The sequence below is a fragment of the Pecten maximus genome, unplaced genomic scaffold (assembly GCF_902652985.1).
Source record: "Pecten maximus unplaced genomic scaffold, xPecMax1.1, whole genome shotgun sequence".
In the NCBI taxonomy this organism is placed as follows: Eukaryota; Metazoa; Mollusca; class Bivalvia; order Pectinida; family Pectinidae; genus Pecten; species Pecten maximus.
The window spans coordinates 64,875-90,607 of record NW_022979470.1 but is presented as its reverse complement, the minus strand read 5'-3'; the positions used below and the strand labels follow the sequence as shown (position 1 = coordinate 90,607).

At 37.0% G+C, this 25,733-nt stretch overlaps 1 protein-coding gene across 1 annotated transcript in view; it reads left to right on the top strand.

Annotated features, from left to right (window-relative positions):
* Positions 1 to 2,526: 2,526 nt before the first annotated feature.
* The window catches only part of LOC117318681 (paramyosin-like), a 56,087-nt gene continuing 32,880 nt past the window's right edge, over positions 2,527 to 25,733 (top strand). The window contains exons 1-13 of the mRNA XM_033873640.1: positions 2,527 to 2,532; positions 3,059 to 3,109; positions 6,965 to 6,985; positions 7,296 to 7,316; positions 7,566 to 7,586; positions 8,108 to 8,128; positions 8,783 to 8,803; positions 9,053 to 9,073; positions 9,595 to 9,615; positions 10,137 to 10,157; positions 10,799 to 10,819; positions 11,069 to 11,089; positions 13,099 to 13,119. Coding sequence (XP_033729531.1) covers positions 2,527 to 2,532; positions 3,059 to 3,109; positions 6,965 to 6,985; positions 7,296 to 7,316; positions 7,566 to 7,586; positions 8,108 to 8,128; positions 8,783 to 8,803; positions 9,053 to 9,073; positions 9,595 to 9,615; positions 10,137 to 10,157; positions 10,799 to 10,819; positions 11,069 to 11,089; positions 13,099 to 13,119 — 288 coding nt within the window. The remainder of the gene's footprint in view (positions 2,533 to 3,058; positions 3,110 to 6,964; positions 6,986 to 7,295; positions 7,317 to 7,565; positions 7,587 to 8,107; positions 8,129 to 8,782; positions 8,804 to 9,052; positions 9,074 to 9,594; positions 9,616 to 10,136; positions 10,158 to 10,798; positions 10,820 to 11,068; positions 11,090 to 13,098; positions 13,120 to 25,733) is intronic.

Here is a 25,733-nt window from a genome sequence, read left to right as displayed (position 1 = left end):
AGATACTAACCAATACTATTTGATATCTTTTGAAATCAAATTTTAAGTCAAAGTTCAAAAAACATGTAGCAGTAATCTATTGTGCAGGAGAAACTCAGCTACCTCATGGTCTGTGGTCGAAGTCTTGACGTTTCCTTAGTGAACCCTGCGAACATACAATGGAAAAAACCACAGCAGACCCAGATTTCCATCTTAATTGGGAGGGTGGGAGGGCATTTGTATCTCACACGCTAGCAATGGCTACCAAATATCAGGAACTGCCAAGGGCGATAACTCTAATTGCAAATATGGAAATAAACTACCAAACCAAGGGAAGTAACCGTACAGGACAAATCAAACTATATTGCTACCTAACAACAACTTACCAATAAAGAAATTAACCAGCAGTCTTCATTATGATAAATTAAATTATATTCTAGGAATAATTTTTATTATCAAATAGAAGACAACTAAAACAAATAACAAAAAAAAAAATTACACATTTATGTTGGATTTATTTTTTGCTAACTGTTATGATTTATGTGGCAAATGATGGCCAATGACTTCAACCACGCTAGCTAATGAAGTTGGGGAGGAAACAGGGAGCAGAAAATTCCCCCACAAAATCATAGCAGATACTAACCAATACTATTTGATATCTTTTGAAATCAAATTTTAAGTCAAAGTTCAAAAAACATGTAGCAGCAATCTGTTGTGCAGGAGAAACTCAGCCAAATGGCAACACAAGCAGAATGTGAGTGCTTGCCACCGCCACAACAGAGTGCGAGAGAAAAGCCTGGTTTGTTAAATTTTGATGTTTTAAACAATCAAAAATTTGGTGTTAAAAGGCGACCAATTTTCAAAAACAAAATATTCAGCAGCAACTGAATAGCAAGTAAACAAAGGACACCACAAAATCGGTGCAACCGTGACGCAAAAATCAAATTCAAAAATATATTCAGCAAAAACTGAAAGCAATGGTGGGGGGCCCAAGTGCCCGGCTGAAAAAATGTACGCCAATGTACAAAAATAATGCATTCCAATTGCAGTATATCAAGATTAAGGAGCCGACCCAAACAAGATTATGGGCGATTTGGCATCCTCCAAGACTTCATCAAATACACCACACCAAAGTAAAAAGCAGTCACGTAAAAGCAAGACAATTAAATAAAGATCCAAAACAAATTTTAAGATACTATATCAAATGACCAGGCAATGCTCTCACACATCTTAAAAAGTTAAATGTTTGCTGAACAAAATAGCACGCAAAATTAGCACCATAACCATGGCCCCCTTTCCCCCAAAACAGGGGTCATACTAGTATTAGTGCCCAATAACGCCTGAAGATCCTGCTGTAACCTTTGTAGGAAAATATCGTTTCCCAAGTTACTTAGATGAACCCCCATCCAGGAATAGACCTGTGTTCTCATCTGTAATATCTGGGTATCTGATATACCCGCCCCCATTCCTAATTAGGTAAGAACTTATTTGACTGTTAATACGTACAGGTATCTTACGAACTGACTGATGTTGTAAACCCCCCACTGTAAACGCGGTAAAATTGCTGACCACACAATTCTCGTGTTTGGGAACATAGTTTGTAAGGTTTCCAGATCTGACAGCATTTTATACCTCAATGATCCTGAATTAACTTGACCCACCTCATTGCCTCCACAATGGATGACTAAAATGTCTGGAGGATTCCCAATTCGGAGTAGAAGTTTTAATGACGGATAACACTGTTCCACCTTAAACCTCCTTTGGCATGCCATAAGATGGAGGCACCATAACGACCCAGGTCAAGGCGTGATCCTTCCTTGGAGGCCCGTGCATGACAGAAAGCTCTTCTTATAATGGATGAACCAACTATCCAAATTCTTTTGTGGTGCTCTTCTGGCTGAGTGGCGGTAACTGGCTCTATTGCTGAATGAACTGCCTCAACCAGGCGAGGGGTAACTCTGGCAGATACTGCCTCCACGACCTCCTCCATCTGGGATGCTGAAAGAGGGCCTGCACTTGAATCGTGTCGCTCAGGCCCTGATGACGCAGCCTGTGACTGCGCGTGACCTGAACCCCCATACTGCCTCCCTGTCCTAGTGTAGGGGCTGCTTGACTGCCTGGCTGAGCGCCTCTGGCCTCTTCCTCTCATACTTGATGATAAATTAATCTACGACTCAAAACCTTACATGAGAAAACAATTTCTTTTCACTTAAATAATTTTTTTCACTAAAAATCATCAAAATTAAGGAACTCGCCCTACATTTAAATATGAAACAAACACGAAAATTGAGTCTATACATGTAATTTAAGAAAATTAATAATACATATAAACTTTAATAACGAACCACGTGCGTATATATGCGAGATATTTCCGTATAACATGCTACAATCCTTTGATCCAGATTGTAACCACAAAATTGATTATTTTTAATCCCTTTTAAAGGCTGTTACAATGAGGTAATTAATTTACAGAGGTAACTAGCATGTCCTGAGAAGGGACGATGCACTCACTGACTTAAAAACCTATATTGAACGTAATGGCGTGCCATGCCGGTGAGAGAAGGGGGGGGGGGGGGGTGTCCCACGCGTATAACCATTTAAAAATACTCTGAAACACGATACCGATTAAATTTTGAAAATAACAATACAAGATATGAAATGCTGAACAGGTACACTTATCGGTAAAACAATCTTTAAATATCTGAGTCCGATTATACCATCGAAGGGCAACAGGCCCATACAAACCCTCAATCAATGTCAATGATACAGCAGCGTTCCAGGTTGAATGATAATAATGGTTGGTAGCTGTCCCGAAGGAAATAAATCGGACATTTGTATCTCACACGCTAGCAATGGCTACCAAATATCAGGAACTGCCAAGGGCGATAACTCTAATTGCAAATATGGAAATAAACTACCAAACCAAGGGAAGTAACCGTACAGGACAAATCAAACTATATTGCTACCTAACAACAACTTACCAATAAAGAAATTAACCAGCAGTCTTCATTATGATAAATTAAATTATATTCTAGGAATAATTTTTAGTATATTGATTTAACTTTTAATTCAATTCCAGTGCCGAAGAGATGACGAAACTAAAAACAAGATCGTCAAGGAATTCTGCCAGGCAAAGGGGTCATAGGGAAATCAAAAAAGGAACTCGACTTTTATTCTTTCGATTCCCCATCAGAACTTTTTTCAAAATCTCTCACTCCACCTCACAGCCCCGCGCCGAAACGATACATACTTTCCAAAGCATACACCAATAAAATCGTCACAGTGGCAAAACAGAAAAAAATACACATACTCACCATCGCCTAATGTCAAACGCTTTAAGCCAGAGACATATATATGTCTCTGCTTTAAGCATACCACTCCAAAAATGAAAAGAAGTCCTACTTCCGTGCGTGTCCTATTTACATCACAAGATGAAAAGATGAAGAATTTGAAGACATTAAACTTTTACATGATGATATCAACGAAGATAAATCCACAGAAGACGCACCAGAAGATGGGAAAATGCCCCAACAAACGTATCAAAAGTAAATATATTACCTAAAGGCGTTGAAGGTTAGCCCTACTAAAATACAGCTTGCCGCAAAATTTGTAAGCTGTCGTATTTCTGTGGGCAGCTTCATAGCTGTACAGTCCAAGATACAACAAGATAAAGAGCTTTTATGTAACGTCGCACATTTAAAACAGTAAACATTAGCGCTGTAGTGCTATTCTTGCGACAAACATAAGATAAAATAAAAGCATAAACATAGTACTAAGAAATACAATATTATCTAGTTAAAATATACATGCAGCATACAGGAATCACAGAAGAAACGATATTGAATTACAAACAGCTAAATTAATAATATAGCAATACACAAATTACAGATTGGCTTTTGAAACCCTTCCCACATATCGCACACATTCGTAAATCTGAAATCAAAGGTAATCAGCAACTGTTTAATCAGCCAAACGCTAAAACATTGAAACAGAAACGTCACTTTAAAGTATCATGATTTATTGGGAAAATAGGCATTTCTCCGTTCATTTTCACGTCATGTAAACTAGATATGTACTCAGTGATTCTTTTGTGGTCACTCATCACTTTTGTGCTTCGCAAAAGTACGCGTGGGAACTGATCATAAAGAAAAAATCAACATAAATCGTTTTTCTATTCTACTTTTGTAATGTTTTTTTAATTCATCAAGTGATCAATGATTGAAATAAATACATACCTATCCGTTAAAGCAGTACGATGGCAGGAATATAGGTCTTAACGCTAAATCAATTTTTTGTCGTGGGAAATACCACAACAAATCACATGGAAATATCGACAATAACCGTCGGTTTGTAGAAGTGTTTGGGAAAACTACGGGGAGTTTTATAATCATTTATGCATCAGAATAACCAGAAATAGTGACCGGAAGACATGGGCTATGTCTAGTTTTGAGAGGTTATTTTCTTTTCTTGTTTTACCTGCATCTCCTGTGCTTTTCCGCCTTGAAGCGTTCGGCGACTCCATCTTGAAATATCGTGGATTCACCACTTATATCACGTGATGTCCTGCCGTGGATAAAGGGCTTCCAAGTTTTTTTCAAATGGATGACCTCAACCTTCATTCAAGGTCACTTGGGTCAAATGAGCTAAAATCTTTAAACAACTTCTTGATAACCAAAAGGCCCACATTTAATAGGTATGTAACATACTGGCATGAAGGGCCACCAAATTTGTTAAAAGGGATGACCTTGACCTTCATTTAAGGTCAGTGGGGTCAAATATGCTAAAATCTTTTAACAACTTCTTTTTGATAAATAAAAGACCCAGAAATACTAGGTCCCTAGCATGCCGGGATAAAGTTCAAATGGATGACATTGATCTTCATTCAAGGTCACATTGGTTAAAAATGCTTAAATCTTTAAACAACTTCTTGATAACCAAAAGGCCAAGAGACCCAATATTAGGTCTGTAGTGTCGGCGAAAACTGAATACGACGGAAATACCTACATGTACTTTTAGAACAAAAACTTGTACCATCCCTAGGTGTAGCTTCATTCCATATTTGGTAACTATGTTGTAACCCTACAAGAGCTCTCATTTCCCCGGTAATCTTGTATATATATATATGTCGTCTCAAGAATAGGAAACACTTTGTTATATCCATGCAGTACCGTAATACAAAGAGATATAAACATGCAAAAACCAATCTTACATCATAAGACATTATATGTATTGTAGTAAATTGTACGTACGAATTAGTAATTTGTACGTACGAATTAGTAGAGTGTACGTACGCATTAGTAAATCGTACATACGAATTAGTACTATGTACGTACGAATTAGTAAATCGTACGTACGAATTCAAGGGTAGAAATAAGCGGAGGCCCTTCGGCCCGGGGCTATTAAATTTAGGAAGGGCTTGGATGGTCTTACAACAGGCTGGCCCGTTGGGCTTGTTAAAATTTTAGAACTCATGATCGTAAGCTGCCCATAATAACAACGTTAACAAAAGAATAACATGTTTGATCTGTGTAGCTTTGACACAAATTTATTTGCACCCACCAGAGTAACATCAAACATCAATGATGATAATATATATACTTGTATATATAAATTTGAAAGGGCATATTTTCTTTTTAAAAGTCCATATATATAAATAAATATCAGCAAAGTCTAAAAGTCAAAACACACCAGAAGAAAACGCCCCTTTCTGCCCGCCATGCAAGCATGAGTTACAAGGGCCGGCTATAAATTTGAAGGGCTTGCCACTTATAGGACCTACCGACCCTTTGGGCTGGTTACCTAAAACTTCTTATTGTTTTAGTAAACCGTACGTACGAATTAGTAATCCGTACGTACGAATTAGTAAATCGTACGTACGAATTAGTAGTCTGTACGTAAGAATTAGTAATCCGTACGTACGAATTAGCTAACACATTTGTACATAAATTTAAGGTGATTTTTCAATTGTCAGGAACGGCGCGGCTTTAAGGGATATCAATTTGGTTTTATTCTTCTCTACCAGAAGATTCCTCCTTTTCAAAGTAGTTCTTGCCATAGTTTTGTCAGAGAAGGCGGTAGATCTGGTACCAAATCCCGATCCCGGTTTAAGAGTTTGGAAATGGCTCGTTTTAAGACGTAGTCCCTGTCCCTGAGGACTTCATTTCCCCCGGAACTCAGGAATAACATTACTTCTTCATTCTGTAATACGGTTTTATTATCGCCGACTCTGTCCTTGAAGGACTTTAATTCAACGTTCAATTGATTAATTTCAGTTTTAGTGTTGCTATTTCTCCAGACAGATATTTATATTCTTTTATCGAGCTGTTGGAAGCGCTCACTAAAGTCAGACATTTCACTACATTTACATATCAGAAGGAACGTGGCAAGTACATGTATATAGGTATACCTCTAAAAATTAAAAAAAAAAAAATAGTTCTTTCTCGATAAAAAAAGTCTTCAGTTCCACAGAAATCTTCTGTTCACAATGATACTCTTTCTCTCTTGACGACTTAAAGTTCGATAAAATATAATTATATACAACGTAGTTTTTTTTATTGAGACACCTGTAACAACGTCCACTCACTTACTACGTCATACTGGAAATTGTCGAGCGCAAACTAATGACGTGAACCTATACTTAACCATTATCTATATCGCTGTTAAATTATTCAGAACTCGATTTTTTATTTCAATATATCTAATGCTTTATTATATCTGAAATGTGCATTGTTTAATGTATCGGGACAACGAGGAAGATTTATGCTTTGATAAATATTATTTTGATTGTTTGACCTAAATTCATTGAAGAGTACCGTAAATGAAGTACAAAGGCGCTTACTGTTTCGGAATATCTGGCCCGTATACCCTTGTACTTACTCAGAGGTCTAACTCTAAAACCATGTTTTGTTTATATCTAAACTCATTTTATCGATTTGGAAAATAAGTGGATTTTTTTACTCATCTGTTTGTATTTGTTTCCTTATAGGTAGAGCTGCAAGACGTAAAGGTAAGCAATTCGAAGTCATCATTTCATATCGTCCTTACAAAATTAATATGGCTAAATTCTGTAGTATAAAATGCCTCAATAAGTGTCAAACATGTATTTCCTGGATTTACATTTTACGATCTTAATTTACCCTTGAATTTTCAATGTAATCCAGTATAGGCAAGTGAATATTTCCCTCTGACTTGATTAAAGCGCAAATTAAATTCTAAAATGACAACAAGGTGTAACAACAAAAATAGCTAGTCTTCCTAAAGGAAAATTTTCTGGTTGTTATGTAGAATTATCTTCCTTTTTATCTGTTTCCTTGCAGGGGGAGCCACAAAACTTAAAGGTAAGCAAATTTAGAAACAGCTTTTAATATTGCCTATACATATATATCAATAATATCAATAAGTGTCAAACATACACTTCCTAGTTCTCAAATGACGCCTGGCGTAGGCCCAAGTTTCCTATTACGATTCGAATCTGAACTGAGTGGATAATTGAGTTAAATGAAACATGAATGGAATATAAACATTCCTACTATTCGTTACACTTTTCGAACCTTTATTTATTCATCACTTTATTTTATTTGTTACAGAAAGAAAATGCCGAGCTGAAGGTAAGGTTATATTTGAAAAGCTGTATAACATACATCAATGCATTCAGTTAACGTTCGTTCAAGACGTCAAAATGACGATAACATTAACTTCAAATAAAAATCTTCGTGTATGACATTAACCACTCAACGTCCTTTGGTTGTACGTGTAACCACTCATGCTTGTCAAACTTGCACTGCTTGAGGTACAGTAGTTAACGTTAATACATATTTAAGGGTTAACTGTAATGGACTCGGTTTCAAATGAATTCAAAATGTTGGTGAAATCTTACATTGAAACATAAGCATATTCATCACACTGATTTTTCGGAAAATTCTTCATCAATGCACTTGATGTCTCCCCCATCGCACCTCCTACTATGCTCTCTGATTCTATGTCAGTAAAAGGGTATCTGAAATGTTATATAACACTATCAATTATATATATATTTCCGGTCCCGGGTCTCTGGAATATAAACATGTCTACAATCTGTTACACTTTTCAAAGCATTATTTCTCCATCACTTTATTTGATTTTATTACAGAGAGAAAATGCCGAGCTGAAGGTGAGCTTATATTTAGATACTTATATCACATACATCAATGCATTTATCTAATATTCGTTCAAGACGTCCAGAACACGACAACGTAAGCTCCAAAAACAATATATTCGAGTATAATATTAACTACTCAGTGTCCTTGGGTTTCTCGTGTAACCACTAATGTGTGTCCAACTAACACTTGAGATACAGTAGTTAACGTGTATACATATCTGAAATTGATGTATGTAACCCTGGTAAATACTAGCCGCAATATACCGCTCGGCTAGAGAGATCTATTTAGCTCGATCGGTTGAGCGTAAGACTAATAAGTCAGAGGTCCCGGGTTCGATCCCTAGCGTAAGCAGTGATTTAAATTTAATTTATCATGCGCTCTGTTACATTGGCGCCCATGTAGGGACTCGGTAATGATACTCATCGCTGCCTCAATAAGTGTCAAACATATATTTCCTGGATTTACATTTTACGATCTTAATTTACCCTTGAATTTTCAATGTTATCCAGTATAGGCAAGTGAATATTTCCCTCTGACTTGATTAAAGCGCAAATTAAATTCTAAAATGACAACAAGGTGTAACAACAAAAATAGCTAGTCTTCCTAAAGGAAAATTTTCTGGTTGTTATGTAGAATTATCTTCCTTTTTATCTGTTTCCTTGCAGGGGGAGCCGCAAGACTTAAAGGTAAGCAATTTTAGAAACAGCTTTTAATATTGCCTATACATATATATCAATAATATCAATAAGTGTCAAACATACACTTCCTAGTTCTCAAATGACGCCTGGCGTAGGCTAAAGTTTCCTATTACGATTCGAATCTGAACTGAGTGGATAATTGAGTTAAATGAAACATGAATGGAATATAAACATTCCTACTATCCGTTACACTTTTCGAACCTTTATTTATTCATCACTTTATTTTATTTGTTACAGAAAGAAAATGCCGAGCTGAAGGTAAGGTTATATTTGAAAAGCTGTATAACATACATCAATGCATTCAGTTAACGTTCGTTCAAGACGTCAAATGACGATAACATCAGCTTCAAATAAAAATCTTCGAGTATGACATTAACCACTCAACGTCCTTTGGTTGTACGTGTAACCACTCATGCTTGTCAAACTTGCACTGCTTGAGATACAGTAGTTAACGTTAATACATATTTAAGGGTTAACTGTAATGGACTCGGTTTCAAATGAATTCAAAATGTTGGTGAAATCTTACATTGAAACATAAGCATATTCATCACACTGATTATTTCGGAAAATTCTTCATCAATGCACTTGATGTCTCCCCCATCGCACCTCCTACTATGCTCTCTGATTCTATGTCAGTAAAAGGGTATCTGAAATGTTATATAACACTATAAATTATATATATATTTCCGGTCCCGGGTCTCTGGAATATAAACATTTCTACAATCTGTTTCACTTTTCAAAGCATTATTTCTCCATCACTTTATTTAATTTTATTACAGAGAGAAAATGCCAAGCTGAAGGTAAGGTTATATTTGAAAAGCTGTATAACATACATCAATGCATTCAGTTAACGTTCGTTCAAGACGTCAAAATGACGATAACATTAACTTCAAATAAAAATCTTCGTGTATGACATTAACCACTCAACGTCCTTTGGTTGTACGTGTAACCACTCATGCTTGTCAAACTTGCACTGCTTGAGGTACAGTAGTTAACGTTAATACATATTTAAGGGTTAACTGTAATGAACTCGGTTTCAAATGAATTCAAAATGTTGGTGAAATCTTACATTGAAACATAAGCATATTCATCACACTGATTTTTCGGAAAATTCTTCATCAATGCACTTGATGTCTCCCCCATCGCACCTCCTACTATGCTCTCTGATTCTATGTCAGTAAAAGGGTATCTGAAATGTTATATAACACTATCAATTATATATATATTTCCGGTCCCGGGTCTCTGGAATATAAACATGTCTACAATCTGTTACACTTTTCAAAGCATTATTTCTCCATCACTTTATTTGATTTTATTACAGAGAGAAAATGCCGAGCTGAAGGTGAGCTTATATTTAGATACTTATATCACATACATCAATGCATTTATCTAATATTCGTTCAAGACGTCCAGAACACGACAACGTAAGCTCCAAAAACAATATATTCGAGTATAATATTAACTACTCAGTATCCTTTGGTTTCTCGTGTAACCACTAATGTTTGTCCAACTAACACTTGAGATACAGTAGTTAACGTGTATACATATCTGAAATTGATGTATGTAACCCTGGTAAATACTAGCCGCAATATACCGCTCGGCTAGAGATATCTATTTAGCTCGATTGGTTGAGCGTAAGACTAATAAGTCAGAGGTCCCGGGTTCGATCCCTAGCGTAAGCAGTGATTTAAATTTAATTTATCATGCGCTCTGTTACATTGGCGCCCATGTAGGGACTCGGTAATGATACTCATCGCTGCCTCAATAAGTGTCAAACATGTATTTCCTGGATTTACATTTTACGATCTTAATTTACCCTTGAATTTTCAATGTTATCCAGTATAGGCAAGTGAATATTTCCCTCTGACTTGATTAAAGCGCAAATTAAATTCTAAAATGACAACAAAAATAGCTAGTCTTCCTAAAGGAAAATTTTGTGGTTGTTATGTAGAATTATCTTCCTTTTTATCTGTTTCCTTGCAGGGGGAGCCGCAAGACTTAAAGGTAAGCAATTTTAGAAACAGCTTTTAATATTGCCTATACATATATATCAATAATATCAAAAAGTGTCAAACATACACTTCCTAGTTCTCAAATGACGCCTGGCGTAGGCTCAAGTTTCCTATTACGATTCGAATCTGAACTGAGTGGATAATTGAGTTAAATGAAACATGAATGGAATATAAACATTCCTACTATCCGTTACACTTTTCGAACCTTTATTTATTCATCACTTTATTTTATTTGTTACAGAAAGAAAATTCCGAGCTGAAGGTAAGGTTATATTTGAAAAGCTGTATAACATACATCAATGCATTCAGTTAACGTTCGTTCAAGACGTCAAAATGACGATAACATCAGCTTCAAATAAAAATCTTCGAGTATGACATTAACCACTCAACGTCCTTTGGTTGTACGTGTAACCACTCATGCTTGTCAAACTTGCACTGCTTGAGATACAGTAGTTAACGTTAATACATATTTAAGGGTTAACTGTAATGGACTCGGTTTCAAATGAATTCAAAATGTTGGTGAAATCTTACATTGAAACATAAGCATATTCATCACACTGATTTTTCGGAAAATTCTTCATCAATGCACTTGATGTCTCCCCCATCGCACCTCCTACTATGCTCTCTGATTCTATGTCAGTAAAAGGGTATCTGAAATGTTATATAACACTATCAATTATATATATATTTCCGGTCCCGGGTCTCTGGAATATAAACATGTCTACAATCTGTTACACTTTTCAAAGCATTATTTCTCCATCACTTTATTTGATTTTATTACAGAGAGAAAATGCCGAGCTGAAGGTGAGCTTATATTTAGATACTTATATCACATACATCAATGCATTTATCTAATATTCGTTCAAGACGTCCAGAACACGACAACGTAAGCTCCAAAAACAATATATTCGAGTATAATATTAACTACTCAGTGTCCTTGGGTTTCTCGTGTAACCACTAATGTGTGTCCAACTAACACTTGAGATACAGTAGTTAACGTGTATACATATCTGAAATTGATGTATGTAACCCTGGTAAATACTAGCCGCAATATACCGCTCGGCTAGAGAGATCTATTTAGCTCGATCGGTTGAGCGTAAGACTAATAAGTCAGAGGTCCCGGGTTCGATCCCTAGCGTAAGCAGTGATTTAAATTTAATTTATCATGCGCTCTGTTACATTGGCGCCCATGTAGGGACTCGGTAATGATACTCATCGCTGCCTCAATAAGTGTCAAACATATATTTCCTGGATTTACATTTTACGATCTTAATTTACCCTTGAATTTTCAATGTTATCCAGTATAGGCAAGTGAATATTTCCCTCTGACTTGATTAAAGCGCAAATTAAATTCTAAAATGACAACAAGGTGTAACAACAAAAATAGCTAGTCTTCCTAAAGGAAAATTTTCTGGTTGTTATGTAGAATTATCTTCCTTTTTATCTGTTTCCTTGCAGGGGGAGCCGCAAGACTTAAAGGTAAGCAATTTTAGAAACAGCTTTTAATATTGCCTATACATATATATCAATAATATCAATAAGTGTCAAACATACACTTCCTAGTTCTCAAATGACGCCTGGCGTAGGCTAAAGTTTCCTATTACGATTCGAATCTGAACTGAGTGGATAATTGAGTTAAATGAAACATGAATGGAATATAAACATTCCTACTATCCGTTACACTTTTCGAACCTTTATTTATTCATCACTTTATTTTATTTGTTACAGAAAGAAAATGCCGAGCTGAAGGTAAGGTTATATTTGAAAAGCTGTATAACATACATCAATGCATTCAGTTAACGTTCGTTCAAGACGTCAAAATGACGATAACATCAGCTTCAAATAAAAATCTTCGAGTATGACATTAACCACTCAACGTCCTTTGGTTGTACGTGTAACCACTCATGCTTGTCAAACTTGCACTGCTTGAGATACAGTAGTTAACGTTAATACATATTTAAGGGTTAACTGTAATGGACTCGGTTTCAAATGAATTCAAAATGTTGGTGAAATCTTACATTGAAACATAAGCATATTCATCACACTGATTATTTCGGAAAATTCTTCATCAATGCACTTGATGTCTCCCCCATCGCACCTCCTACTATGCTCTCTGATTCTATGTCAGTAAAAGGGTATCTGAAATGTTATATAACACTATAAATTATATATATATTTCCGGTCCCGGGTCTCTGGAATATAAACATTTCTACAATCTGTTTCACTTTTCAAAGCATTATTTCTCCATCACTTTATTTAATTTTATTACAGAGAGAAAATGCCAAGCTGAAGGTAAGGTTATATTTGAAAAGCTGTATAACATACATCAATGCATTCAGTTAACGTTCGTTCAAGACGTCAAAATGACGATAACATTAACTTCAAATAAAAATCTTCGTGTATGACATTAACCACTCAACGTCCTTTGGTTGTACGTGTAACCACTCATGCTTGTCAAACTTGCACTGCTTGAGGTACAGTAGTTAACGTTAATACATATTTAAGGGTTAACTGTAATGAACTCGGTTTCAAATGAATTCAAAATGTTGGTGAAATCTTACATTGAAACATAAGCATATTCATCACACTGATTTTTCGGAAAATTCTTCATCAATGCACTTGATGTCTCCCCCATCGCACCTCCTACTATGCTCTCTGATTCTATGTCAGTAAAAGGGTATCTGAAATGTTATATAACACTATCAATTATATATATATTTCCGGTCCCGGGTCTCTGGAATATAAACATGTCTACAATCTGTTACACTTTCAAAGCATTATTTCTCCATCACTTTATTTGATTTATTACAGAGAGAAAATGCCGAGCTGAAGGTGAGCTTATATTTAGATACTTATATCACATACATCAATGCATTTATCTAATATTCGTTCAAGACGTCCAGAACACGACAACGTAAGCTCCAAAAACAATATATTCGAGTATAATATTAACTACTCAGTATCCTTTGGTTTCTCGTGTAACCACTAATGTTTGTCCAACTAACACTTGAGATACAGTAGTTAACGTGTATACATATCTGAAATTGATGTATGTAACCCTGGTAAATACTAGCCGCAATATACCGCTCGGCTAGAGATATCTATTTAGCTCGATTGGTTGAGCGTAAGACTAATAAGTCAGAGGTCCCGGGTTCGATCCCTAGCGTAAGCAGTGATTTAAATTTAATTTATCATGCGCTCTGTTACATTGGCGCCCATGTAGGGACTCGGTAATGATACTCATCGCTGCCTCAATAAGTGTCAAACATGTATTTCCTGGATTTACATTTTACGATCTTAATTTACCCTTGAATTTTCAATGTTATCCAGTATAGGCAAGTGAATATTTCCCTCTGACTTGATTAAAGCGCAAATTAAATTCTAAAATGACAACAAAAATAGCTAGTCTTCCTAAAGGAAAATTTTGTGGTTGTTATGTAGAATTATCTTCCTTTTTATCTGTTTCCTTGCAGGGGGAGCCGCAAGACTTAAAGGTAAGCAATTTTAGAAACAGCTTTTAATATTGCCTATACATATATATCAATAATATCAAAAAGTGTCAAACATACACTTCCTAGTTCTCAAATGACGCCTGGCGTAGGCTCAAGTTTCCTATTACGATTCGAATCTGAACTGAGTGGATAATTGAGTTAAATGAAACATGAATGGAATATAAACATTCCTACTATCCGTTACACTTTTCGAACCTTTATTTATTCATCACTTTATTTTATTTGTTACAGAAAGAAAATTCCGAGCTGAAGGTAAGGTTATATTTGAAAAGCTGTATAACATACATCAATGCATTCAGTTAACGTTCGTTCAAGACGTCAAAATGACGATAACATCAGCTTCAAATAAAAATCTTCGAGTATGACATTAACCACTCAACGTCCTTTGGTTGTACGTGTAACCACTCATGCTTGTCAAACTTGCACTGCTTGAGATACAGTAGTTAACGTTAATACATATTTAAGGGTTAACTGTAATGGACTCGGTTTCAAATGAATTCAAAATGTTGGTAAAATCTTACATTGAAACATAAGCATATTCATCACACTGATTATTTCGGAAAATTCTTCATCAATGCACTTGATGTCTCCCCCATCGCACCTCCTACTATGCTCTCTGATTCTATGTCAGTAAAAGGGTATCTGAGATGTTATATAACACTATCAATTATATATATATTTCCGGTCCCGGGTCTCTGGAATATAAACATTTTTACAATCTGTTACACTTTTCAAAGCATTATTTCTCCATCACTTTATTTAATTTTATTACAGAGAGAAAATGCCGAGCTGAAGGTGAGCTTATATTTAGATACTTATATCACATACATCAATGCATTTATCTAATATTCGTTCAAGACGTCCAGAACACGACAACGTAAGCTCCAAAAACAATATATTCGAGTATAATATTAACTACTCAGTATCCTTTGGTTTCTCGTGTAACCACTAATGTTTGTCCAACTAACACTGTTTGAGATACAGTAGTTAACGTTTATACATATCTGAAATTGATGTATGTAACCCTGGTAAATACTAGCCGCAATATACCGCTCGGCTAGAGAGATCTTCTATTTAGCTCGATCGGTTGAGCGTAAGACTAGTAAGTCAGAGGTCCCGGGTTCCGATCCCTAGCGGAAGCAGTGATTTAAATTTAATTTATCATGCGCTCTGTTACATTGGCGCCCATATAGGGACTCGGGAATGATACTCATCGCTGCCCGTCGCTCGTCGTCCGTCGTCCGTCGTCCGTCCGTCAACTTTTCCCTTTAAATCGCTTCTAGTCCTAAACTACTCCGTGGATTTTGACCAAATTTGATCTGAAGCATCCTTGAGTGAAGGGGAACCAATTTTGTATAAACGGTAGTTCTGGCCCGCCAGGGGCCTTAGGGGCGGGGCCCAGTAGGGGAAATATAGCAAATTATTTAAAATCCTTCTTCTTCTGTAGAAATAAAGGGATTTGATTCATATTAAGTCTGAATCATCCTTGTGTGAAGGGGAACCAATTTTGTATAAACGGTGGGTCTGGCCCCTCCAGGGGCCTTAGGAGCGGGGCCCAAAGGGGGAAATATAGCAAATTCTTTAAAACCCTTCTTCTTCTGTAGAATTGAAGGGATTTGATTTACATTTGGTCTGAAGCATCCTTGGGTGAAGGGGAACCAATTTTGTATAAACGGTGGGTCTGGCCCCCCAGGGGCCTTGGGGGTGTGCCCAATAGGGGAATATAGCATATTCTTTAAAATCCTTCTTCTTTTGCAGGAATAAAGGGATTTGATCCATGTTTGGTCTGAAGCATCCTTGAGTGAAGGGGAACCAATTTTGTAGAAACGGTGGGTCTGGTCTCCTAGGGGCCTGAGTTGCGGGGCCCAATAGGGGAAATATAGCAAATTCTTTGAAATCCTTCTTCTTCTGTAGGAATGAAGGGATTTGATCCATATTTGGTCTGAAACATCCTTCGGTGAAGGGGAACCAATTTTGTAGAAACGGTTGGTCTCGTCTCCTAGGGGCCTGAGTTGCGGGGCCCAATAGGGGAAATATAGCAAATTCTTTGAAATCCTTCTTCTTCTGTAGGAATGAAGGGATTTGATCCATATTTGGTCTGAATCTTACTTGGGTGAAGGGGAACCAATTTTGTATAAACGGTGAGTCTGGCCCTCCCAGGGGCCTTGGGGGTGGAGCCCAATAGGAGAATATAGCATATTCTTTAAAATCCTTCTTCTTTTACAGGAATAATGGGATTTGATTCATGTTTGGTCAGAAGCATCTTTTGGTGAAAGGGAACCAATTTTGTATAAACGGTGGGTCTGGCCTCCCAGGGGCCAGAGGGGCGGGGCCCAATAGGGGAAATATAGCAAATTCTTTGAAATCCTTCTTCTTCTTCTGTAGGATTAAAGGGATTTGATTCATATTTGGTCTGAAAAATCCTTTGGTGAAGGGAAACCAATTTTGTATAAACGGTTGGTCTGGCCCCCCAGGGGCCTGAGGGGCGGGGCCCAATAGGGGAAATAGGGTTAATCCTTTAAATAGCTACTAGTCATACAGTTATAAATGAATTTGAACCAAATTTGGTCAGGAACATTCTTGGGAGAAGGGGAACAGAGTTTGTATACATTTTTACTCTGAACCTCCAGGGGCCTGAGGGACGGGGCCAAATAGGGCAAATAGATATTAGTCTTTAGATCGCTACTAGTCATACTGTTTTTAATGAATTTTAACTAGATTTGGTCAGGAACGTCCTTCGGGGAAGGGGAACCAATTTTGTAGAAACGGTTGGTCTCGTCTCCTAGGGGCCTGAGTTGCGGGGCCCAATAGGGGAAATATAGCAAATTCTTTGAAATCCTTCTTCTTCTGTAGGAATGAAGGGATTTGATCCATATTTGGTCTGAATCTTACTTGGGTGAAGGGGAACCAATTTTGTATAAACGGTGAGTCTGGCCCTCCCAGGGGCCTTGGGGTGGAGCCCATTAGGAGAATATAGCATATTCTTTAAAATCTTTCTTCTTTTACAGGAATAATGGGATTTGATTCATATTTGGTCTGAAGCATCCTTTGGTGAAAGGGAACCAATTTTATATAAACGGTGGGTCTGGCCTCCCAGGGGCCAGAGGGGCGGGCCAAATAGGGGAAATATAGCAAATTCTTTGAAATCCTTCTTCTTCTTCTGTAGGAATAAAGGGATTTGATTCATATTTGGTCTGAAAAATCCTTGGGTGAAGGGAAATAATTCTTTTATAATTTGTACTCTGAACCCCCAGGGGCCTGAGGGGCGGGGACCAAATAGGGGAAATAGGGTTAATTCTTTAAATCGCTACAAGTCATCAAATTATGAATGAATTTAAACCAAATTTGGTCAGTAACATCCTTGGGAGAAGGGGGAACAGAGTTTGTATAATTTGTTACTCTGAACCCCCAGGGGCCTGAGGGGCGGGGCCAAATAGGGGAAATAGGGTTAATCCTTTAAATCGCTAGTAGTCGTAAAGTTATGAATGAATTTGAACCAAATTTGGTCAGGAACATTCTTGGGAGAAGGGGAACCGTGTTTGTATATTTTTTTACTCTGAACCCCCAGGGGCATTAGGGGCGGGGCCAAATAGCGAAAATAGGGGTTTATCCTATGAATCGCTATTTATCATAAAGTTATGTATAGATTTGAACCAAATTTGGTCTGGAATATCCTTGGGGAAAAGGGGAAAGAAAGTTTATGTAAATATTGACTCTGACCCCCAAGGGGCCTGACGGGTGGGACCAAATATGGGAAATAGCTATCTGTCTTTATATCGCTCCTAGTCATAAAGTTTTAAATGGATTTGAACCCAATTTGGTCAGAAACATCCTTAGTGAAAGGGGAACTGATTTTGCATAAATGGTTACTGTGACCCTTCATCCCATAACTATGTATAACATCGCTGGACATTAAGGGATAAACACAATTCTGATGTAAAAATAGGCCCAAGGGTCTTTCCCCACCCTAGGGGACTTGGTTTCTTCAAACACAATTAGTTTGTAAAAATAATCCATAGGGTCCTTCAGTCCCTTAGAGAGTATGTGTATTAACAAATTGAACATGAACATTATTTTGACATTTGGTGAAATCCAACCAGGTGAGCGATACAGGCCCCGTGGGCCTCTTGTTATGAGTTTAGATGAGTGCTTCGTATGCTATGTTTAATTATATATACAATGCAAACTTCCCCTTCATATTTTCATATTTAAAAACAATTGGAGGAGGTGTGGAAGTGATGTTAGTTGTACTGATTGTAAAAGTATAGAATTCCATCAATCATTGATTATTTCATTGATTTAATTGGTGAGCTGTAAAATTCAATTTGATATCGAAGAACTGAACAACTTGATCATGCCGCCAAGTAGATGACCATAGGTAAATTTGTTTTCTAATTGATTTGCATACATGCACCCACAATTATTGTATAGTTTCAGAAATTTAATCATTTAATCATTGATTATTTCATTGATTTAATTGGTGAGCTGTAAAATTCAATTTGATATCGAAGAACTGAACAACTGGATCATGCCGCCAAGTAGTTGACCATAGGCAAATTTGTTTTCTAATTGATTTGCATACATGCACCCACACTTATTTATTAAATGCTGTCTTTAACTGAGGGGCTTGATAACTATATTGTGTAATACATCAAGTATTTCACCTACTTTCAGAGCAATTACACGTTCTTTGTGCGAAATTAAGGGTTTTATTTATGATATCACTGTGTAACATAGTAACAATGATAATGTAAATCACATCATCATCATTTATGGATGCATACAAATGTATAGAAAAAAGAATATATGAGTATATTACAAAAACTATATGTACTTCATGGATATATCCTTAGTAAGCCAAGACATAGGGCGGTTGTACACATTGTGGGAGTTTAAAGGTGTGTTTGAAAGGATATTATTGAATATGTATTTTGTGGGGGTAGGTTAGTATTTTATGGGAGGTCAGTAATTTATGGTAGTAGATATTACTTAATTGGTGATGATATGTATATTATAGGGGTTAGGTCAGTATTTTCCGGCAGTAGATATTGCTTAATTGGCGATGATATGTATATTATAGGGGAAGGTCAGTATTTTATAGGGGTAAGTCAGTATTTTATGGGGGTACGTCAGTATTTTATGGATGTAGGTCAGTATTTGATATAGGTAGGTCAGTTATTTTTGAGAGGTCAGTATTTTAAGGGAGTAGATATTACTTAAACAGTGATGATACTTATACTATCGGGGTAGTTCAGTATTTTATGGGGATATATCAGTATTTTATAGCAGTATATATTACTAAAGTGTTGATGATATGTTTATTATTATGATTGTGGTATAATTGTTACGGTAGGAGACTGTATGATAAAGGTTGTTTCTGTAGCAGGAAGCAGGCTGTAGGATATTATACCATCGTATTTTGCACGTTGGAAAATACATTAATCCCACAACTACTCTGCTATGTTTTTTGGCAATAAAACAAACACTTTGGTTGTCGAAAAATGAGCATTTATTAAAATGCCAGTTATTTGTTTACAAACCAAAAAAGATGGGGGTTTCTTACTAATAAAACGCCACAAAGGGGTTTCTTACTAATAAAACGCCACAAACTTGAAATGAAACTTAATTTCAAGTGCCCCAGCCAGAGTAAGTTGTGTGGACTAAATTTCTACTACTTAATAAGTACATGTACAACAAATAGCAAGACAATACAAAGTCTTATGCAATGCCTCAGACAGTCTTTCAAATAAAGTTGGATTATTAATATACTTATCTGTTGTAGTAGACAATCTATGTCTGGGCCTCAGAATTAACTAATGCTAAACATGTATTGAAAACCGCCTCAGACAGTCTTTCAAATATATTGGATACCTTGTATGGTAATCTTTTTTAGCATTGTACATGTATGCCTGTGCACCAGACTAGATATAAGACTAAGGTAACCTCTACTACTGTGCCACCTAATATGGTTGCATTAAAAGTTCATAGTAATGTAAATCCAGTCTGTATGATGACTAGATAAATTGTGAAACACAGCTGCGCTCAGTAAATCTGACATATACACTTTTATACATTTATACCAGATATCTTTGACTGACTAGATCCATATTGCTATTACAATCACAAACTAATATGTAAACTATTTACAAAACAACATTGCTGCCTCAGACAGTCAACTTCTTATAAAAATATAAATTCAGCAAAAATGTAACAAATATGTTGAGTAACTGAGTAATGGTATGGTGTACAACATATCCATACCAGTAAAGCTGCCAATAACAGTCTTGATTAACTGAAATATGGTCCCAATATCACATAGAAAACATACCTGAGCTGAGTCCCCCAAAAAATATCAATATCAGACAGTCTGACATAACAGAGATGAAAACCAAAAATGAATCTTCAACTGTGGAGTTGCATGCCATCAAACACTGAAATTATAAAATAGCGTTTGACTGCATCTGATTTCCATCGCCCCATAAGCCGAATGTGATCTTCAGGTATATTACATTGAAAAGCTGTAGTAGCTGCCCCTATGCGAAAGCTGTGTGACTTATAATGTGCAGTGTTTAAGCCAACAAAAGAAAGAGCCGGGTTTAATTTGGTTATGTAGAAAGCCTGAGATACCGGAAAGCAACCATCTATTGTAAATAGTGGGCCAATAACGCTACCGCCTCTGAGCTTTAGGTACTTTGCCATAGCCCGTACAGGACAAATGTGTTTACATGTTTGCGCTGTGATTTGCAATTCCACAGGCCTGTGCGAATTATAGTGTTTAAAATACATTAGCGTTAAAGACATGTGTGTCGGTTTCTTGTGAGTCATGTCCATGCACACATTAGAAACGTGTACCACATTCCTATTGTCACCTTGTGGAGACCGGGATGTTATTTCTCCAACCCTTAAGAATGCAAAGAAACTTAAGGTAAACATAGCCCTAAGCATGGTCTGGTCAAACTTGCTTGGCGCTGTATGGCTGAGAGCGAGTATTAGCCTTTTAAGGATAGCTGGGGTAATAGGAAGCCGTACATCATGACCACCTGACAAATTGTGAACACCTTTCAACACCTTTTTAACAAGGAAACACTGCAAGGGATCCATAAACCCTTGTAGTTTTTTAGCATACGCTAATCCCGCTATGTAAGTGGAAATGGTATTAGGTGATTTCTTTTGATCATACAACCAAGCGATGTAGTTTATCACATTTGAAACCAGTAATGGGAAAGTGTGATCTCTCCCAAACATTTGGAAATGAAATTTGGTGTATGAGTTCATAGCAGTGGTATATGCTGTACGTGTATTAGTTGACACAGATGCATCAATGAGCTGTCTGGCTGTTGCCGTCAAAGACGTAGCAACTGCTGTGGCACCCTGGTTGGAAATGGATCCATTGCTGTCGCTAACTTCTTGAATCGTTTTATCTGCAAACGTGAGAGTAAATCAGGTAAAACGTTCAGCCTTCCTGGAATGTGTTCGGCTTGGAACATAACATTGTGATGCATACACACTACGACTAATCTTCTAACCAGGGTCATCACGTAAGCATGTTTTGAGGACATTTTGTTGATAATACTAACAACAGGTTGGTTATCAGAATGGAACAAAATGCACTTATTAGCAAATTTGTGTCCCAACACTTCCATTGCTAATGTAATTGGAAAAAATTCTTTGAGTGTTATATCATGACTTTCCATACCACTCTCATCCCATTGACCGTAAAACCACTCTGTCCCACATACTGCTCCAAAACCCAATGCACCTGATGCATCGGTGTACAAATGAAGTTTAGCAGAATTCTGCCACACATCGTCTAAAAAAATGGATTTTCCATTGAATGAATCAATGAATAAACTCCATGCCTGAAGGTCTAAACGAGCTTCCTTGTTAAGCCGAATATGATGATGAGGTTTGGACTTTCCCTTAGTAAGATCTATAAGCCTGCGTAAATATGCACGACCAGGCACTACTACACAGCATGCATGGTTAAGAAGACCTATCAATGACTGAAGGTCCCTCAACGTCACTTTCTTTCTTTTCTTTGTTTTTCCAAGGGCTACTCTAATTTTTTCAATTTTCTCTCTTGGTAATCTAGCTTGCATTTTGATAGTGTCTAGCTCAATCCCCAGAAAACTCAAAACTGATGCAGGACCCTCAGTTTTCTCCGATTTTATAGGGATACCCAAGACATTGCACATCTTTATAAACTGTGCCAAGCTTAGTGCACATATACCTGAATTTGGAGGACCCAAGAACAAAAAATCATCCAGTACATGTAACATGTTTCGAATACCAAACTTTGTGCAAGCGATCCACTGCAATGCTGTACTGACTTTCTCAAAAATTGAACAGGAAATTGAGCATCCCATGGGTAAACACCTATCATAATAGTAATGACCTTGAAAAAATATACCCAGTAACTTATGGTCAGATGGGTGTATTGGGACAATGCGAAATGCTGAAGCTACATCTGTTTTTGCAAGCAGACATCCTTGACCAAGTCTTTTAATGATACCTATTGCATCATCCACTGTATTGTATGATACAGAGCAAAATTTATCTGGAATACAATCATTGATTGATTTTCCCTCGGGATATGACAAATGGTGAATCATTCTGAATACACCTGCCTCTTTTTTGGGAACCAAACCAATAGGAGAACATTGTAAAAATTGGAAAGGAGGTTTGTCAAATGGACCTGCAATTCTCCTAGCTAAAATTCCTTGTTTAGCTTCTCCTGTAATATTTCCTTATTTTGAAAGGCTGATAATAGATTGCGGCTCACTCTAAACTGATGAGTACCTTCAGAATGTATTCGGAAACCTTTTGAAAATCCATTTACCAAAAAATCTTTCAAGAAATTATCGTAGTTTCGCAAAAACTCGGTCAAGATGTCTGCTTTGACTGGTGTAACAATATCACTAAGGACTGTGTCATTTGGCAAGAAATTGGTTTCTGTTGGGAGCCTTTTGGGTGTTTGGTCTCTTGTTGGAACAACTGAGCACCGAATGGAACATGTAGCAGTGGCCATTTGGTATTCGAGATTTGTGTCTGGCACGAAACCCCTTTGAGTTATCCCGAAAGGGCTGGTCACTGTTGGAAAATGACACTTGTCTAGGTGTATTTGCCATTACCCAGTACTCTATATGGAACTCTCCCCAGTGAATGGACCTCACCTCAATATCCCTTCTTACTTGTTGGTCATATTCCAACCAAGCCATACCCGTTCGCCTGCTCGCCAAATCTCTAACCAACTCACCGTGCTTGATGACCTGTGGGATTTCCTTAGGAAATCTTTCTGAATAAATGGCAACAAAACTCAAAAATACTGTTGTCCACTGCTCAATATTATTGAGCACCATTTTTTGTTTAGATTTTGTCACTTTGAATTGTGACCGACCCGTACTCTGAAAACTAATCGAGTCAGAGGTGAACGGCTTAGTTTGTGGAAGCAGTTTGGCCAAATCAATATGCTTGTTTTGCCATATTTTGTTTTTCAGTTTACCATCAATTTGACTAGCGATGGGGCAAGATAGACGAGCAGAAGAAGGGGTATCTAACTCATTATCTGAACTAGTATCAGAGTCACTATCACTACTGCTGCTGCTGCTACTACTGTCATCAGAGTCAGTACCTGATACAACTGGTGTTGGTGATATGCGTCGCCTTTTTTTACTTTTTTTCCGGCCTTTAGGCTTGTCTCTAGCCTCCAAAGTGGACAGAACTTGTGCCGTGATGGCCTGCACCATTGCAGCCTGACGTTGGTCATCAGCCCCAGCTAGGTCAGGCTGTTCCACCTCATCGCTTCCATCAGACAAATTGACATTTTGTTGGGCTGATCCAGCTGCTGCTGAAGGTCGTTTCCGTTTAGCCACAGCATTAAGGTTTCTCCTTGATTCTCGAGTTGTCTCAACTGCTGCTGGGTTTCTTTTTTCTGTTTCATTGTTGTTAAGGGTTAGGCTCATCTCCTGACCCCCTTTGTCACTGCATGTCTTCTTCCTGACCATGCTATTACTGTAATGACAATAACAAACATTTAAGAGAAGTTTAATACCAACTATATCTAGTGGTCACAACATATCGTTTAACTGACCACACTCATGTCCAAAGTGACACATTGCTCTACTGGTCATATTCTTTTCAATGACATTAAATTATGTTCAATGACTATTTGGACTAGCAGGTTATCATTGAAATACTGTAACAGTGTGATATTGTTACTGTTAACAAACTTGGCCAGGCTATCCTGGTTCACCATACATGTATGTAATAGTGTGTTGTAATGTTTGTTCTTATGGAGTTAACAAGCCACCACTAATAATCTTAGTGGCTCTGTACTCATTATAAAAATTATGGCCTGAAATACTTCACCAAGTATATAATCATACTGCAAAACTGTTACAAGCACATGACCATACACTGGCCTTGACTGAGGTTATCAATAAACTCTCATAAATACAAAAGTGTTTTTAAATTGTGCATATACTACCTGCACTTCTAATATGGTATGGCCTGAAAATGCATATCTGGTGAACTATTAGGTGTATCATCATAACCCATAATTAACCTGTAAAGGTTAACATGTACACCTGTTTTATATCCAACCAGAGCATTTTACAGAATGTAACATTGTTACTATTACTCGACCATACAACTGACCATTCGGTCATCATATAAACAAAACAAACCTAAGTATGTATGTGCCATGTAATAACAACATGTACAATATGGCCTGACAAAAACTGTGGTAAATACTGTAACACTGTTAACATTGAGCAACCTTGAACCGGCTGACACATTGATGATTTATCTCCCACAGGATTTTACAGAATGTAACACAGTTACAATTACTCGACCATACAACTGACCATCGCAATCGGTCATCAAGTGAACAAAACATAATTAATTATGTGTGGGTAATACGTTTACCCAATTCAAAATAAATATGGCCTGAAAATACTGGGGGATATCTCCCACAGCATTTAACAGAATGTAACACAGTACCATTACTCGACCATATAACTGACCTTAAGGTCACCAAGTACATGTATCCTATATATAGACATAGGCATGTACACATAAGCTGAAGAAAGGATATACCCAAAGTGGGCATACATTGATATCATGCTTGAACTTATGCAATGATATATAGAATCAAAAATACAGCTTAACATAAAATATTGTACAATAAATTCACTCTGCCCCCTGTCCCCGGGAGGTCATATATCAATTCACACAGAGTAATCATATTTGAACTGTTATTTGCACAATATTTATATACTTTGTACATGTAGGAGGTGGAATCCCTAAGGGAAATGATAAAAACCAACCTTACAAATCCAACTGCTTCAATGCTGATATCAAGGCACCTCTCAAATTATTATAATATTTTTTATT